Source organism: Lissotriton helveticus, chromosome 8, assembly GCF_964261635.1.
Source record: "Lissotriton helveticus chromosome 8, aLisHel1.1, whole genome shotgun sequence".
Lineage (NCBI taxonomy): Eukaryota > Metazoa > Chordata > Amphibia > Caudata > Salamandridae > Lissotriton > Lissotriton helveticus.
The window spans coordinates 1,679,952,266-1,679,966,509 of record NC_136069.1 but is presented as its reverse complement, the minus strand read 5'-3'; the positions used below and the strand labels follow the sequence as shown (position 1 = coordinate 1,679,966,509).

At 43.6% G+C, this 14,244-nt stretch overlaps 1 protein-coding gene across 4 annotated transcripts in view; it reads left to right on the top strand.

Moving 5' to 3' along the window:
- The window catches only part of LOC144773622 (transient receptor potential cation channel subfamily M member 2-like), a 1,628,848-nt gene that overhangs the window by 305,345 nt on the left and 1,309,259 nt on the right, over positions 1 to 14,244 (top strand). For all 4 annotated transcript variants that reach the window (XM_078658771.1, XM_078658770.1, XM_078658769.1 and 1 more), the window contains exon 8: positions 5,298 to 5,411. In XM_078658771.1, coding sequence (XP_078514897.1) covers positions 5,298 to 5,411 — 114 coding nt within the window. The remainder of the gene's footprint in view (positions 1 to 5,297; positions 5,412 to 14,244) is intronic.

Here is a 14,244-nt window from a genome sequence, read left to right as displayed (position 1 = left end):
GCTCTCTAATTCTGTCCGCCAGTCCGCGGCCTGCGCGCCCCCCCTCACCATAATACCGCGCCCTAGTGCGTTTGGACAAGAATTTAATCTCTTGATCTGCGAGTTCGTTGTAGTCAGTTACTTTCTTCCGTATCTCCGCCAGCCTAGCATCTTCCGGTGCCTGCTCCTGCTGCCTCTCTAGTGACAACAATTCATCCTCCAGTTTACTCATGGAGTTCCTCAATGACTTAAGGACCCCGGATTGCATGCCTATACATGCACCACGAATTGTTACTTTAAAGGCTTCCCACACTGTTCCTATGCTCTCCACAGATCCCACGTTCTTATCAAAAAATTCTTCAATACTCGTCCTTAGTTCTTCCCGCATTACAGGATCTGTCAACATACCAGGGGGTAGGTGCCATGAAAATGGAGCCGGCGTGTGCGATGGCAAACCCACCTCCAGAATCACAGGGGTGTGATCTGAAAGTGTCCTAGGCAAGTGGCTATTATTCCTGACCCACCCACTAACATCCCGCGTCACTAGCCAATAGTCCAGCCTCGACCATGTGTCATGCGCAGATGTATAGCAAGTGCCTTCTCTTGCACCCGGATGTCCCAGTCGCCACACATCCACCAGTCCAAGTCCACTGATACCCTCACGCACCGCAGCAGCCGCTTTCCTGTGCTCATAGGGCCTTTCATCCTTCCTATCGAGCATCTTATCCAGCGTCACGTTCCAATCCCCTCCACAAATAATCGCTGAGGGAGGTAGAGCATACACCTTGTTCCACAGATTGATATAAAGTTCAGGATCTTCTATATTTGGACCATAGACATTCAATATCGTTATCAGTGTACCATATAGTTTCCCCTGTAATATAATGTACCTGCCTTCTTTATCAATTTCTTCATGCATCAAGACAAATTGCACATTTTTCTTAATCAAAATCATGACCCCACGAGCATAGGAGGAGTAGTCTGTCGCCACCCAAACGCCCGTCCACTGCTTAGCTACTGCCTCGACCGCCTTCCCCCTAAGGTGTGTCTCCTGAAGGAAGACCACCTGAGCTCCATGTTTGTTAAGAAAGGTCATCATCTGTCTAGTCTTCTGTGGTCGATTCAGACCTCGCACATTCCATGTTATCCAACTCATCTTCCCTCCCTCAGCCATAGGGCCTACCCGTCCCAGAAGAATGTAGACATGCTTATAATAAAATTTTGACCCAAACGAAAAAAATCTGGGATGATGCATTGTGGGAGAACTTATTAACAGCAGCCAAATCAAGAGGCCAAGGCACCTTTTGGAGCCTAATATCCAAAGGGAACAGAAAGGGTAGATCACCAAAGGACGTTTATTTCGATGAAAAAACTTGGTGCGACCATTTTGCTAAACTTTACTCAGAAGATGAAGATGGGTTACCCACACAAAATCCAGAGTACAACCTAGACTTGAGTATAATGCCATTACGTTTTAGTATAGAGGAGATTATGCAGGCACTAGGGGCTATCAAAGCGGGCAAAGCTCCAGGACCGGACAGGATTCCTGGAGACCTATTAAAACACGATGTGGAAGTATGGGGGCCATATATTAACTTTTTATGTAACTCTATAGCGGCTGGAACGGCAATTCCTGAAAGTTGGAAAGGGGCAGAAATTGTAACAATATTCAAAAAAGGAGATCGTTATGATCCGGGCAATTACCGCCCAATTAGTTTAATTGACCTTTTACAGAAGGTTTTTGCCAGGCATATTTTAAATCGACTCATAGAATGGATGGATGAGACTCAAATACTATCTAAATATCAGGCAGGGTTCAGACCAAAAGTTAGTACAGTAGATCAAGTGTTCAGGTTCACGTGTATCTGCTGGAAGTACATTAACATAAGGAAGGGCAGTTTGTATGTGGCATTTACAGACTTGCGGGCCGCCTTTGACCTCGTCCCACGGAATCTTCTGTGGATTACATTACGAGATATGGGGGTCCCAGGCGAGCTACTTAACGAACTCATTCGATTACACACAGAGAATTATGCAAAAGTTAGATGGGGAAAGGATGGTGAATTATCAAAGCCCATACCTGTAAGCCGTGGTGTGCGCCAAGGATGTGTATTGGCACCTACGCTATTTTCATTGTACGTTAATGATATACCCGCGTATCTAAGGGACTGTGACCACGACTCCCCTAGGTTAGGAGATGAGGCAATCACGGCATTACTTTTTGCCGATGATACAATCCTCATCTCACAGACCCCGAAGGGCCTTCAAAATCTGGTGAACTCCTTTAATGGTTACTGCGATAAGAAGGGGTTTGAAATAAACTCATCTAAAACAAAATATATGTCAATAAATCCACAAAAGACATTCAGGAAGAACTTGGCCTTAAACAACCAAAAATTGGAATATGTGGGGAGCTTTAACTATCTAGGTATTACACTGGATAGCAACAGTTCATGGAAGGGACACCTGACAAAGAGTAGGTTGGCTTTCAAGCAAAATTCTATGCAAATTCTAAAAGTGCACGGAGCTAGTGACTCTAAAGCCATTACACCGGCACTGGAAGTCTTTAAAGCAAAGGCCCAATCGGCTGCACTTTACAGTGCTGAGGTCTGGGGGCATTGTTGTAAACATAATTTTGAACGGGAAGAAAACCACTTTGTGCGCAGGTTATTAAAAATACCAACAGGAACCCCCTTAGTTCCAGTATTTTTAGATTTGGACCTAAAAAGGACAGATCATCAAGCAGCTCTTAGGCCATTGTTGTATTGGGTAAGGTTATGGAAAACTCCGGAACTATGTAACTATAAAAATGGATTGATAGAAATTATCCGGATTGATGAGTACAAGAAAATTGCATGATTAAAATATATTGTACTTTGGTGTATCAGGCTAGGGCTGTCCCATATTTGGGACGAACCCCAGAATATGACTTCTGTGTGTAAAAAGATTTTAAAAACCACTTATTGGTCCTATGTTAATGACGAGCCATCTCACAGTCCATCTATTGGTATATTGACTCAGAAATTTTTGTCCATAAAAGACAATGCTGCATTCGAATCGTTCATGGATGAGATAAACCCACCACTAGCAAAAACTTTGTATTTGCAATTCAGATATGGGGTATTACAGACCAATGCTTATACATGTAATTTGGGAGATAGCAACAATGATGGTATCTGTACCCTTTGCCCACTAAAGGCCAAGGAAGATTATGCTCATCTATTGTTTTTCTGTTCCGCTTATGCGTCACCTAGGCGGCGCTGGATAAAACCCTTGTGTAAAAATTTGGGTGTCAGGACGTATAAAGAGGCTGAGCGTATTATAAGGTCTAATACCTCACAACTGGTGTTTTTTTGCATAAGCAGGTTCTTATTCAATGTGTTCCTTACTAGGAAACGTTTTGGACACAAACTATAATGTAATATTGAAATCTGCAGTTTTCTCCCACAATGGTAACCGCATGCGCGCTAGCGGGTTTTCCCGCTGTGCGCTGAAATTTAAAAATCGCGCGGTTTGTGACAAAGCCAGCTCGTCATCCGCGTAGCGCAGGTAACGCCCATGACGAGCTGGCTTTGTCATTAGCGCGGAAGGGGTTAAATAACGTAGAATGCACTGAGTTCACTTTTTGTACAAATTGTGTGGTTTTAAAGATTTTAACTTAGGTTTTTATTCTGGCTTTTTATAAGGAATCAACCTTTTTTATGGTTTTAATTAGATTTTAAGGATTATGTATAATTAATTGTACAGAATTAATTGTTACTCTGTCCCATTATAATAATTGTAATGTGATATGTGATCAATTGTTGTCAAAGGCATTTTTTTTTTCTAAATTCCTTGTTTGTAAATATCGTTCTTGTCTGTACTTCCTGCTTTTATGGCTATATTAGCCGAAATAAAGTTGAACTGAACTGAACTGAGTCTGGCTAAAGCTTTAAGGGAGGCCCTTAGAAGCACCAGCTTGCTTCTAGGAGGGTCACAGAGAGTAACACTTCCATAATCCGACTTGGGAATAACTAAAGCATGGACCACCGATCAGGTGGTGGTACTGATGTGCTCCTGCATGTTCAGATACTTGTCAAGTGTGATTCCAAGGAATTTTGTGAAATCAATAACCCGAGGATAGCCATTGAAGGCAGTAAGATGATTCATCCATAGATTAATCTTGTGGTTGTGGTTGGGTGGGATGATAAGGAGAAATGCTGTTGTTATAGAAGTTAGATTGAGGTGGTTGGGGCTGAGCTTGTTTGGAAAATCTTGTAGAGTTGAGTTGAGGGACCTGATGTCATCTTTGGAGGAGATTTTGAAATACAGTTGAGTGTCACCAGTATACATGTGGTAATGAATATTAGAGGCTTGCAATGTTTCTGCTGTAGACTCCACGAAAAGGTTGAAGAAAATAGGTTGAGTGAGGATCCTTGTAGAACTCCTAAGGTGAATGATGTGGTGTTGGATAGGTATTGATTATCCTTGACTCTTTTGGCTATGTTGTGAAGAAACAATGTTAATCAGTTTTACACAGTCCCTGAAAACCCCATCCTCCTTTCCAGTAAATCTCATAGACTGTCAGATTTACTAGTATCAAATGCAGAATATAAGTCATAGAGGATTAGAAGACATACTTCATTCTGATCTAGCATTTTTAGCACGTTGTCAGCTATGTGCTTGAGCAATGATTCAGTGTTGCTGCCGTGCCGAAAGCCAGATTGGAGTTGTTCTAGAAGTTAGAATTGCTCTATGTGGTTGCAGAGTTGGATCTGGACACACTTTGCAAGAAGTTTAGTCAAAGTGGGAATGTTGGCAATAGGGTGAAAATTGTTATGGTCGGATCCATCAGCATTAGGATTTTTCAGGATTTTGTCTCTGATTAGTTCTGTGAATCTGCCCCTATGTATCTTAGACTGCTCTCTCTCCCTGGGGTGGACTTAAAGGGAATCTGGTTCTTTGCCATGTAGACGTAACAGACCTATTCACATATCATAAGTCTATATTCCCATAAGAAGAGCAACAGTATTCGATAAATGCAGTACACGTTCTGATTCCTAGTGCACACAAGGAAAAACACCAAGGTCCAATAAGCAGATGTCAAGTCTTATTTAAAGTTGTGAAGCGTGCTTAATCCATTACACAGTCGTCATTTATCCGTAAAGTTGACCAATACTGAAAACTGGCTTAAATCTCCAGTTCTTGCTATGTGCATAAAAAAGAAATTAATGTTTTACCTTCTATGCAGTGGTCACATTTAAGTTGTCTGAGGTGAATACCTCAAGACGCAGAGACAAACTACCTTTTCAAAAGTCCATTCTATGTTTCTATTTCAGGCAGGAAAGGTGTCCAGGTTAGCGGTGCAGAGGTTGTGCAGCAAAACAGAAGTGAACGTGAAACGCAGCTGGATACGGAACACGGAGCTGTCAGTAGCCGAGTCGGGAGCACAGGTAAGGGAACTCCAACTGATAAGGCTAAGCACTTGTTGTGGGATAAGGTGAGGTTTAAGTAGGCTCAAGTACAGATAAACCTTGTGATTATTGCTAGCATGTGCTTGATTACCAAGCAGTTGTTACTGAATAGGTGAACGCTTTCACTGGGGTAAGTAAATGCATGCTGTGCTTACACGTCATGCTTATTTAACAGTTGCTTGCCAACCTTTCTTTGCTGGCACTGACTCATCAAGTTCTGTGCTTCTAATAGGAGAGATTATTGGCACGTGCTGCAATGGTTCCTAGTCAGAACAAAGGGTCACTAGAGACTTATTAGAGTACAACTGCCTTGCCAAATGTTAGATGGGGTACCACTGCCAATAGAGAACATTATACAATTAAGAACATTGGAACATTAGCAGCGCCATTAAAAACAATAGAGTGCTCTGGGCTTCTAATGTCTGACAGAAGCCCGTGGCTCCAAAATTCCAATGTTGTCGTTCACGGCTTTTGCTGTGAACAAAGTTTTCACGGAGCCTGAGGGGATTTCAATCCCCTCGGTCTCTGTGAGGCCTTTGTTTTTTGTGTTATAACATTCTGATAGATACATCTGCCTTGTGGATTCCTCACTTTGTGAATATCCCCCTGCGTCAGCAACATTCGGAAATTCTTTTCGTAGCTTCGCGCCGACGTGGACTCGGACGTCATAGAGACACGGAATCGCTCGCCACTCCGTTGACGACACCGACGCCTATAATAGGCCCACGCCGGCGTGATGACATCAGTTCCCTTTTTCCGCGTCGTAGACGCTAACAGTTTTCTAGGGATCGTCCGTAGCTTTTACTGTAACTTTGTTACTCTGTATTGTTAGTATTCCTTTATCTCTTCTTTCATCATGTCTTCAAAGAAGACGGGTTATAAAGCCTGTGGAGAATGCGGCAAAACCATATCCATTACGGATCCGCATGAATGCTGTTTATGGTGTCTTAGCTCCGACCACGATGTCAAAGACTGCCGATCCTGTAAAAAGATGACTCCTAAGGCCCTCCGGGAGAGAGAAGCTAAGCTTATTGTTGCTAAGCTTAAAGGAAGTAAACAAAAGAAGAAATTGAAATCGCGGACTCGACGCTCGAGGTCAAGATCTCACTCGAGGTCGCGTTCGGATTCATCCTCAGCCCATGCTTCGAGATCGTCAAAAAAGAAGCATAGGAAAAGATCTCATGAATCCCGACATCGTTCAAAGAAGGACTCAGGTTCTAAACCGAAGTCACAGGTGAAGCTGGTAGAAAAAGAAGTGATGTCTTTGGCTTCGGAAGAACATGACACCGGAGGTGAGGCGTCGCATGCGAATTTGCCTGGTTCACCGAAGCAAACAGCGAATCCGTCTGCGGTTCCATCCCATTCTCCGGATCGGGAGGATGAAGGTGAGGAGGAGATGGTTGGAGAGGGAGAGGCTCCGTTGCCCGAAGGTCTATCGACTCCGGTGCACCAGCCTGAAGAGGAGGTCGACATCGTATCAACTCCACGCCCTCAAGAGCCGCCTGGGGGTTCAAACCCAGCCTTCCCGGCTCCAGGTCAGGATCCGACGCATTTTCTGAATGCAATGTATGGCATCTACTCCAGGGCTATGTACCCCTCTGGGATTCCTGTTGGTCCCACGGGTCCAATGGCATTTGGTCTGGTGTCCCCCAAACCTATGCCCCTACACCCTTTATGCCCTTTATGCCGGCTCCGGCGCCGCATTGGCATCTTCCGACACCGGCGAGGCCTTCGACTACGAAGCCATCGACGCTGAAGTCGACGACTCCGAATCCTTCGATGCCGGTTCCATCATCTCTGATGCCGAATCCCGAATGACGTCGTGGAAGTCTTCCTCGGCCGGCGTCGGGCTCGGCGCCGGCTCCGGCTTCGACGGAGTCGACAGTGGATCCAACGGCTTCGAAAGTAAAGCATAGGTCGAGACGTGAAGCTCAGAGGCTGATGGAAGAAGAGAGCTATCGTGAGGAGTATTTGGAGGAGGGTGAGCTACAGGATCCTGGGAACCCTTACGAGGATCTTTCGGTGGCCAGTGGTCTTGAACTGTCCCCTGAGTGGGATTTGGTTTCAGTGACAGACAAACCCTCTAAAGATGTGGCTCCTTACCACGTTGTAATTAAAAAAGCTGCAAATTTGTTGAACATTGCTTTACCTACTGCTGAGTTCAAATCAAATCTACTCACAGAGGTTCTTCACTCTCCCTCATCGGTGACTGAACCATTGCTGCCCTTTAATGATGCCCTTAGAGATCCTATTTTAGAGGTTTGGAAGAAAGCATTGTCAACTCCAGCTGTGTCTAGAGCTGTTGCCAGAAGGTACAGGACTGCTCCAGATGATCCTGAATTTTTATCCACTCACCCTTTTCCTGAGAGTTTGGTGGTACAAGCTGCCTGTTCCAAACGATCAACAGGAGCTTTTTCTCAAGTTCCAGCTGAAAAGGAGTCGAGAAAGCAGGATCAGGCTGCTAAAAAGGTTTTCTCTTCTGCCAGCATGGCATTACAGTCCACAAACGCGACCCAAAACATCGCAACTTACTGAAACGCGGCATCTTGCACACTCAATCAAACACCACCAAAGAACCCACACATACCCAGACACAAAAGAACCAAGCAACTATCTCCACACACAACCACTTACAACCGCACACGCACGTCCTAGGCATTGAGTCCCTGCCAAACACGTGTTACCATAATGGGACAAGGCCCGTCGACCAAGTCCTGGGGAACCTGGACCCTACCGCAGACCGTACAGTACACTAACTGTTCTGAGGTTGGAGGACACATCCGCCACACGGGCGGCACTACAGACCGTTGCGCACTTTACCCCGGAAGATCTGGGACTCTTCCATCAAACCACTCACATTAGGGGTTTGGGTCCTTTCCCAGTATTCAACCATGATGAGCCTCACTCCAGTCTCAGTACCACCCGGTCGGATGCTCTAAAACAGACATCCACCCGAAACCCTCATCACCAATAGTCTGTCAGAGCGCCACTTGCACTCTGAGTTCCCCGGAGCACACTAGCCCCAGGAGCACACTAGCTCCTTTAACCACTGGGGACACACTAGTCTCTGGAGCACCCTAGCTCCTTCAATCACCAGTTGGACCACTCACCTCCCACTCGCAGAACCGACATCCACTGTTCTCCACCGCCGGCTGCTGGGACCAACACGGTCAGCTCCAAAGTCCCGCCTTCCGGACCCCGGCGCAGGATCATGAACCGGGACCTCTCCTGATCAGCAGGGTGGGGCAGCGCTGCGAGAACCAAGCTCAGTATCAAAGTGGGTACCCAGAACCACCATGCCGACCAGAGGGTCCCCGGCCTTCTGCTACCCACTTACGGGTGAGAAAGATCCTTATCGCGGAGTACCTGTTCGGGTGCCATCTGATAAGCGTGGCTCAGATCCACCTGAGCGACTTACCTCCCTCATCTATCATTCTCATATAATAAGCCAGCCGAACAGTGGAGAAGAATTAGAAATATATTTATTAGGCCATAAGATTCATCTGCAGATAGGCCCCGTCAGGTCTACACCCCAGGGAGTGCACCGAAAGGACTGACCCATCCCATCAGGACAATACATTATAACATAGCATGGCAGGGTAAAGACACGCCCAGACTGGAAAAGTACTGGGCTCAGCAGAGGGCGAACAATAGCCTCACACAAGAAGCATCTGCACCTGCAAAAGAAACATTTTCTCTCAAGGTCACGGAGCCGAGACTCGGCTTCTCCAGAGCATGGAAACATTTCTGCAAGAAAAATACCCAAGGCGAGAGGTGCTGAAAAAAGGGATTTTCTGCTCATAAGAGAGGGGGGAAAATTGTACCATGAGACATTGGAGCTGCAGAGCAAATGTCAGCATCAGAGGTCTCTCTCTGCCATAGACAAGCCTCTCTCTCTTATGAGAGAAGTTGAATCTTGCATATTACAAAAACAGCTCAGTGGGTTGCAGCACATGAATAATAAGCTGTAACTGCATATTGGTTAGACACATTAGGCTAACATTCTGCAACAAGAAAATTACTATCTATCAATGTCCACTCAGAGGTACTTCTTTTAAAGAGTGCACTTAAAACAGGCTTAAGCCGTCTTAAGGAGAGGCCAAGTTTTAGATGCAATAATGATCGCAGCTGATAAAATCCAACACAAAGCTTATCACGAGCTGACAAAGCTTGTGGGTGTATGGGGTTAGTTGGCGCTCATATACCAGTATACACTATTATCTCTTTCAAGCTAAGTCAGCTGGTGCATCCAAACTTTGGGAAGAGAACACCCTACTCCCCTAAACTCAATAAAGATTGAGAGTCTAGAACAATCATTTTTTGGAGCACACAGGTACACATAAAGGGGTCGATTCCGATTCAGGAAAAAAAACATCCGTAAGATTTGTATCCAGAGCCCTCTCCGTACGAATCGTACCCGTCCGTCCGAGTCGCGAAGTACCCCCCATGATCTCAGGGGTACGTACCGTACCCCTGCGATCATGGGGTGTACGAGCCGTACCCCCATTGTACGATCGGTGTTAGAGCCGTACCCCCATTGTACGATCGGTGTACGAGCCGTACCCCCATTGTACGATCGGTGTACGAGCCGTACCCCCATAGTACGATCGGTGTACGAGCCGTACCTCCATTGTACGATCGGTGTACGAGCCGTACCCCCATTGTACGATGGGTGTACGAGCCGTACCCCATGTACGATGGGTGTACGAGCGTAGGGGTAACAATTACTATTCCCACTCCAGTGAGTGCAACAGTAGGGAAAATGTTGGATAGCATAGGGGTAAAAAATACTATTCCCACTCCAAAGAGTGCAACGGTAGGGAAAGCGTTGGATAGCAGGAGGGTAAAAATTACTATTCCCACTTCGGTGAGTGCAACAGTAGGGAAAGCGTTGGATAGTGTCAAGGTAAATATTACTATTCCCACTCCAGCGAGTGCAACAGTAGGGAAAGTGTTGGATAGCGTAGGGGTAAAAATTACTATTCCCACTCCAGTGAGTGCAACAGTAGGGAAAACGTTGGATAGCGTAGGGGTAAAAGTTATTATTCCCACTCCAAAGAGTGCAACAGTAGGGAAAGCATTGGATAGCGGAAGGGTAAAAATTACTATTGCCACTCCAGTGAGTGCAACAGTAGGGAAAGCGTTGGATAGCCTAGGGGTAAACATTTCTATTCCCACTCAAGTGAGTGCAACAGTAGGAAAAACGTTGGATAGCATAGGGGTAAAAATTACTATTCCCACTCCAAAGAGTGCAACAGTAGGGAAAGCGTTGGATAGCGGGAGGGTAACAATTACTATTCCCACTCCAGTGAGTAAAACAGTGGGGAAAGCGTTGGATAGCAGAAATGTAAAAATGACTATTCCCACTCCAGTGAGTGCAACAGTAGGGAAAGCGTAGGATAGCGCGAGGGTAAAAATTACTAAACCCACTCCAGTGAGTGCAACAGTAGGGAAAGCGTTGGATAGCGGGAGGGTAAAAATTACTATTCCAACTCCAGTGAGCACAACAGTAGGAAAAGTAATGATTTCATATTAACAGAAGATAAAATTGATTATCAATACCAATAAAAAAATATTTCAAAATAATTACTAATTAATAAAAAATATTTACCAATTAATACAAATTAATTAATGACCAATTAATAAGTAACTATCAATTCATTATCAATACATATAAATACAAATAAATATTTACTTTATTACAATTAAATTACTTCCCACCCTATTCCCCTATAAACCCACAACCTGCTCCAAATAATAAATAATACAATTAAGATAATTATCAATTAATCAATTAATAAAAATGTATTACCAATTAATAACAATTAATTACCAATTACTAATTAATTATCAAGCAATTCATTAGCGATACATTTAAATAAAAATACATATTAACTTTATTAAAATTAAATTACTTCCCACCCTATTCCCCTATAAACTCACAACCCGCTGCAAATAAATAATACAATTAACATAATTATCAATTAATCAATTAGGAAACATTAATTACCAATTAATAAAAATTAATTACCAATTAGTAAAAAATAATTGCCAATGAATAAAAATTAATTATCAATTAATAGTCAATGACTTAATTATCAATTCATATGAATAAAAAATATTTAATTTACTGTAATTAAATTACTTCCCACCCTATTCCCCTATAAACCCACAACCCGCTATGGAATTAAATGATGCAAAAATTAAATTACATAACATTCATTATTTTAAAAACATACATTACAAAATTAATACATAATTTTAACTAACCCTGGGCGAAGAACTACGCTCCGTTCGCGGAGCTTGCGGAGTTTTGGCAACTCCGCGTTCTACGGAGAACGCGAAGCTGTCGATTACTCCGCGATCCGGTGCGTAGCGTAGTTCTCGCGCGCTGAATAACATTATCGCGTGCGCCGGGGGTAAGTTTGCGCGATATTTGACGCGATCACGCACTTTGGAAATAAGGGAACGCAAGCGGGCGGGACAAACCTCTTGAGTAACTTAGCGCGCTAGCTATCTCGAGCATGCAGGCAGCGCCCCGAACACGCGCACCGCGCTCCCGAAGACGAAAAACGGCGCGCGAACGGGTCTAGCAAGCTACTACGATGTCCGCGGAGCTACGCAAAGGTCGCGGAGTGCAACTGCGTCTTCGCGTAGCTCCGCGGAGTGCGGCTCCGCGAACTACGCCCAGGGTTAATTTTAACACATATACTACCATACATAACACCCAAAAATATTAGATATTATGGAAATCGATATTTTAAATTCGATATTATGAAAATCGATATTTCCTACCCCAAATTCGATATTCTGACCTATCTATATCTTGGGAATTTGATATTCTGTCCTATCTATATTTTGGAGTCAATATTCTGTCCTGTCTATATTTTGGATTCTATATTTTGGTCGTTCACCAAATTTATATACACTTCGCTATTCCCAACGCTATTTCCAGGCCATATAATATCGAAGTTAGACAGTAATATATCCAGAGCTATCTCCTTTTATGTAGATCTGCCGCGATGCAGTGGTCTTTGTTGACCTGCAAAAATTAGTGAAGGAGCGGGGTGTTAATGATGTCCCTCTAGCCCTGATACCGGTTAGATAAAACAACATTGTCACGCGTAGCAGTCTCTTACCTCGTATCGGGCAAAGCAGTCCTTAGGTCACGTCCCTCCCGTGTGCAGGTGAACAAATCCATCTTCCGGGTATGCGCTGATAAGGTATTGCGCAGACACCGAGAAGGGACTACCAAACTCTAGCTGTACTGAGCGCCATCTTGAAATGGTGTCCACGGAGTAATATGAACAGTTTGGTCTATGGAAATAATACATAGTCTAAAAGCAAATTTAAAAATTAAAACAATTAGCCACACAGCCAAATCAAGCAGGAGAAGTTCCCAATCTAATAATTTAGGAAATGTACGTTATCGAGCAAGTCCGTTTTCGGGATCGGTGCTGTTAAGGTATCATGCAGACATCGAGAAAGGACTTCCAAATCTGAATGTGCTGGCCACCATCTTGAAATGGTGTCCATGGAATAATATAAGAAATATTAAAGGTCTAGAGAATTGATAGATATGCTGATAACAAAACTGGAAGTTTGTAGCAATATATCACACGGCCATATTAAAAAGAGAAATACCTAATACAATATTTTAGGAAATTTGTGCAGAACCGGTAGCTCCCAAGATAGATCTCTCAATATAATCATAAAATCAGTACTGTATCAAGTCCCGCAGACTCCATTAGTCCCTCCGCTCAAACTATTTGTGACACAAATGAAATCTTAAACCTCTATTCAGCTGATTTACGTCCTAAGAAATAGGTCATGAGGGAATAAGTAACTTCTTATTCCATCCTTTCGAGTATTCTCACATATCAGCGCATGTTATAATTCATCATGGGTTAATGTTGAGACATTTTATGAGACAATTATTAAGAATTATTAATTATTATTATGGTTTGAGGTCAGTTATTCTAATCTGGTGCTCCAATGGTAAGCAAACAATCTAAACGGTATATAGTATATACCAATAGGAATCAGGAAAGCCTGGATGTGTTCTCAAATGAAAAATGAAAACAGAAAAAGAGGGGTGATCATAACACCATTACCACCCATTGGCTCTGGTGCATTTACAGCGTACCTGCACCTATTTCACACAAAATTAGTTCGAATTCAATTCTGATCATACTTCTTTCAAACCTACTTCAGTCACCTAAGAAATATTGAAGCTCTTGGTCGAAGTTTATGCCGTTCTCTACCGCTTTTAAGCGCATGATCCACCTTGCCTCAGATCTCCGTAGCATAAGTTCCCTGTTACCCGCCCGAGGATCAATTTTCACTTGGTCAATTCCCAAAAACTTGAAGTTCTTATTTTCATTTTGAGCTGGGCAATTGTGTACATGCCCAGCTATTGGGTACCTGATGTCTTTCTGTTTTAGTGCTCTCAGATGTTCTCCTATACGTTCCCTAAGCATCCTTATCGTGCTTCCCACGTATATTTTGCAACATTTACATATTTACATTCAATGATATATACAACATATTTGGTACTGCATGTAATATTCGTTAGCATAGTGTACTTTCTGCCATTCCCTATCTGGAAATCTCTTGTTTTGTCTTTAGCATTTTTGCAAACCCCACACTGCCCACATTTGTAGAACCCTTTGGAGTGTTCATCTAGCCATGTTACTGATTTCTTAACAGGGTAATTGGGGATTAGTAGTGCGCCTAGCGTTCTCCCTCTGCGATATGTGATTTGAGGATGCACTCCAATGTGGCTTTCCGATGTCTTATCCAGTTTCAAAAT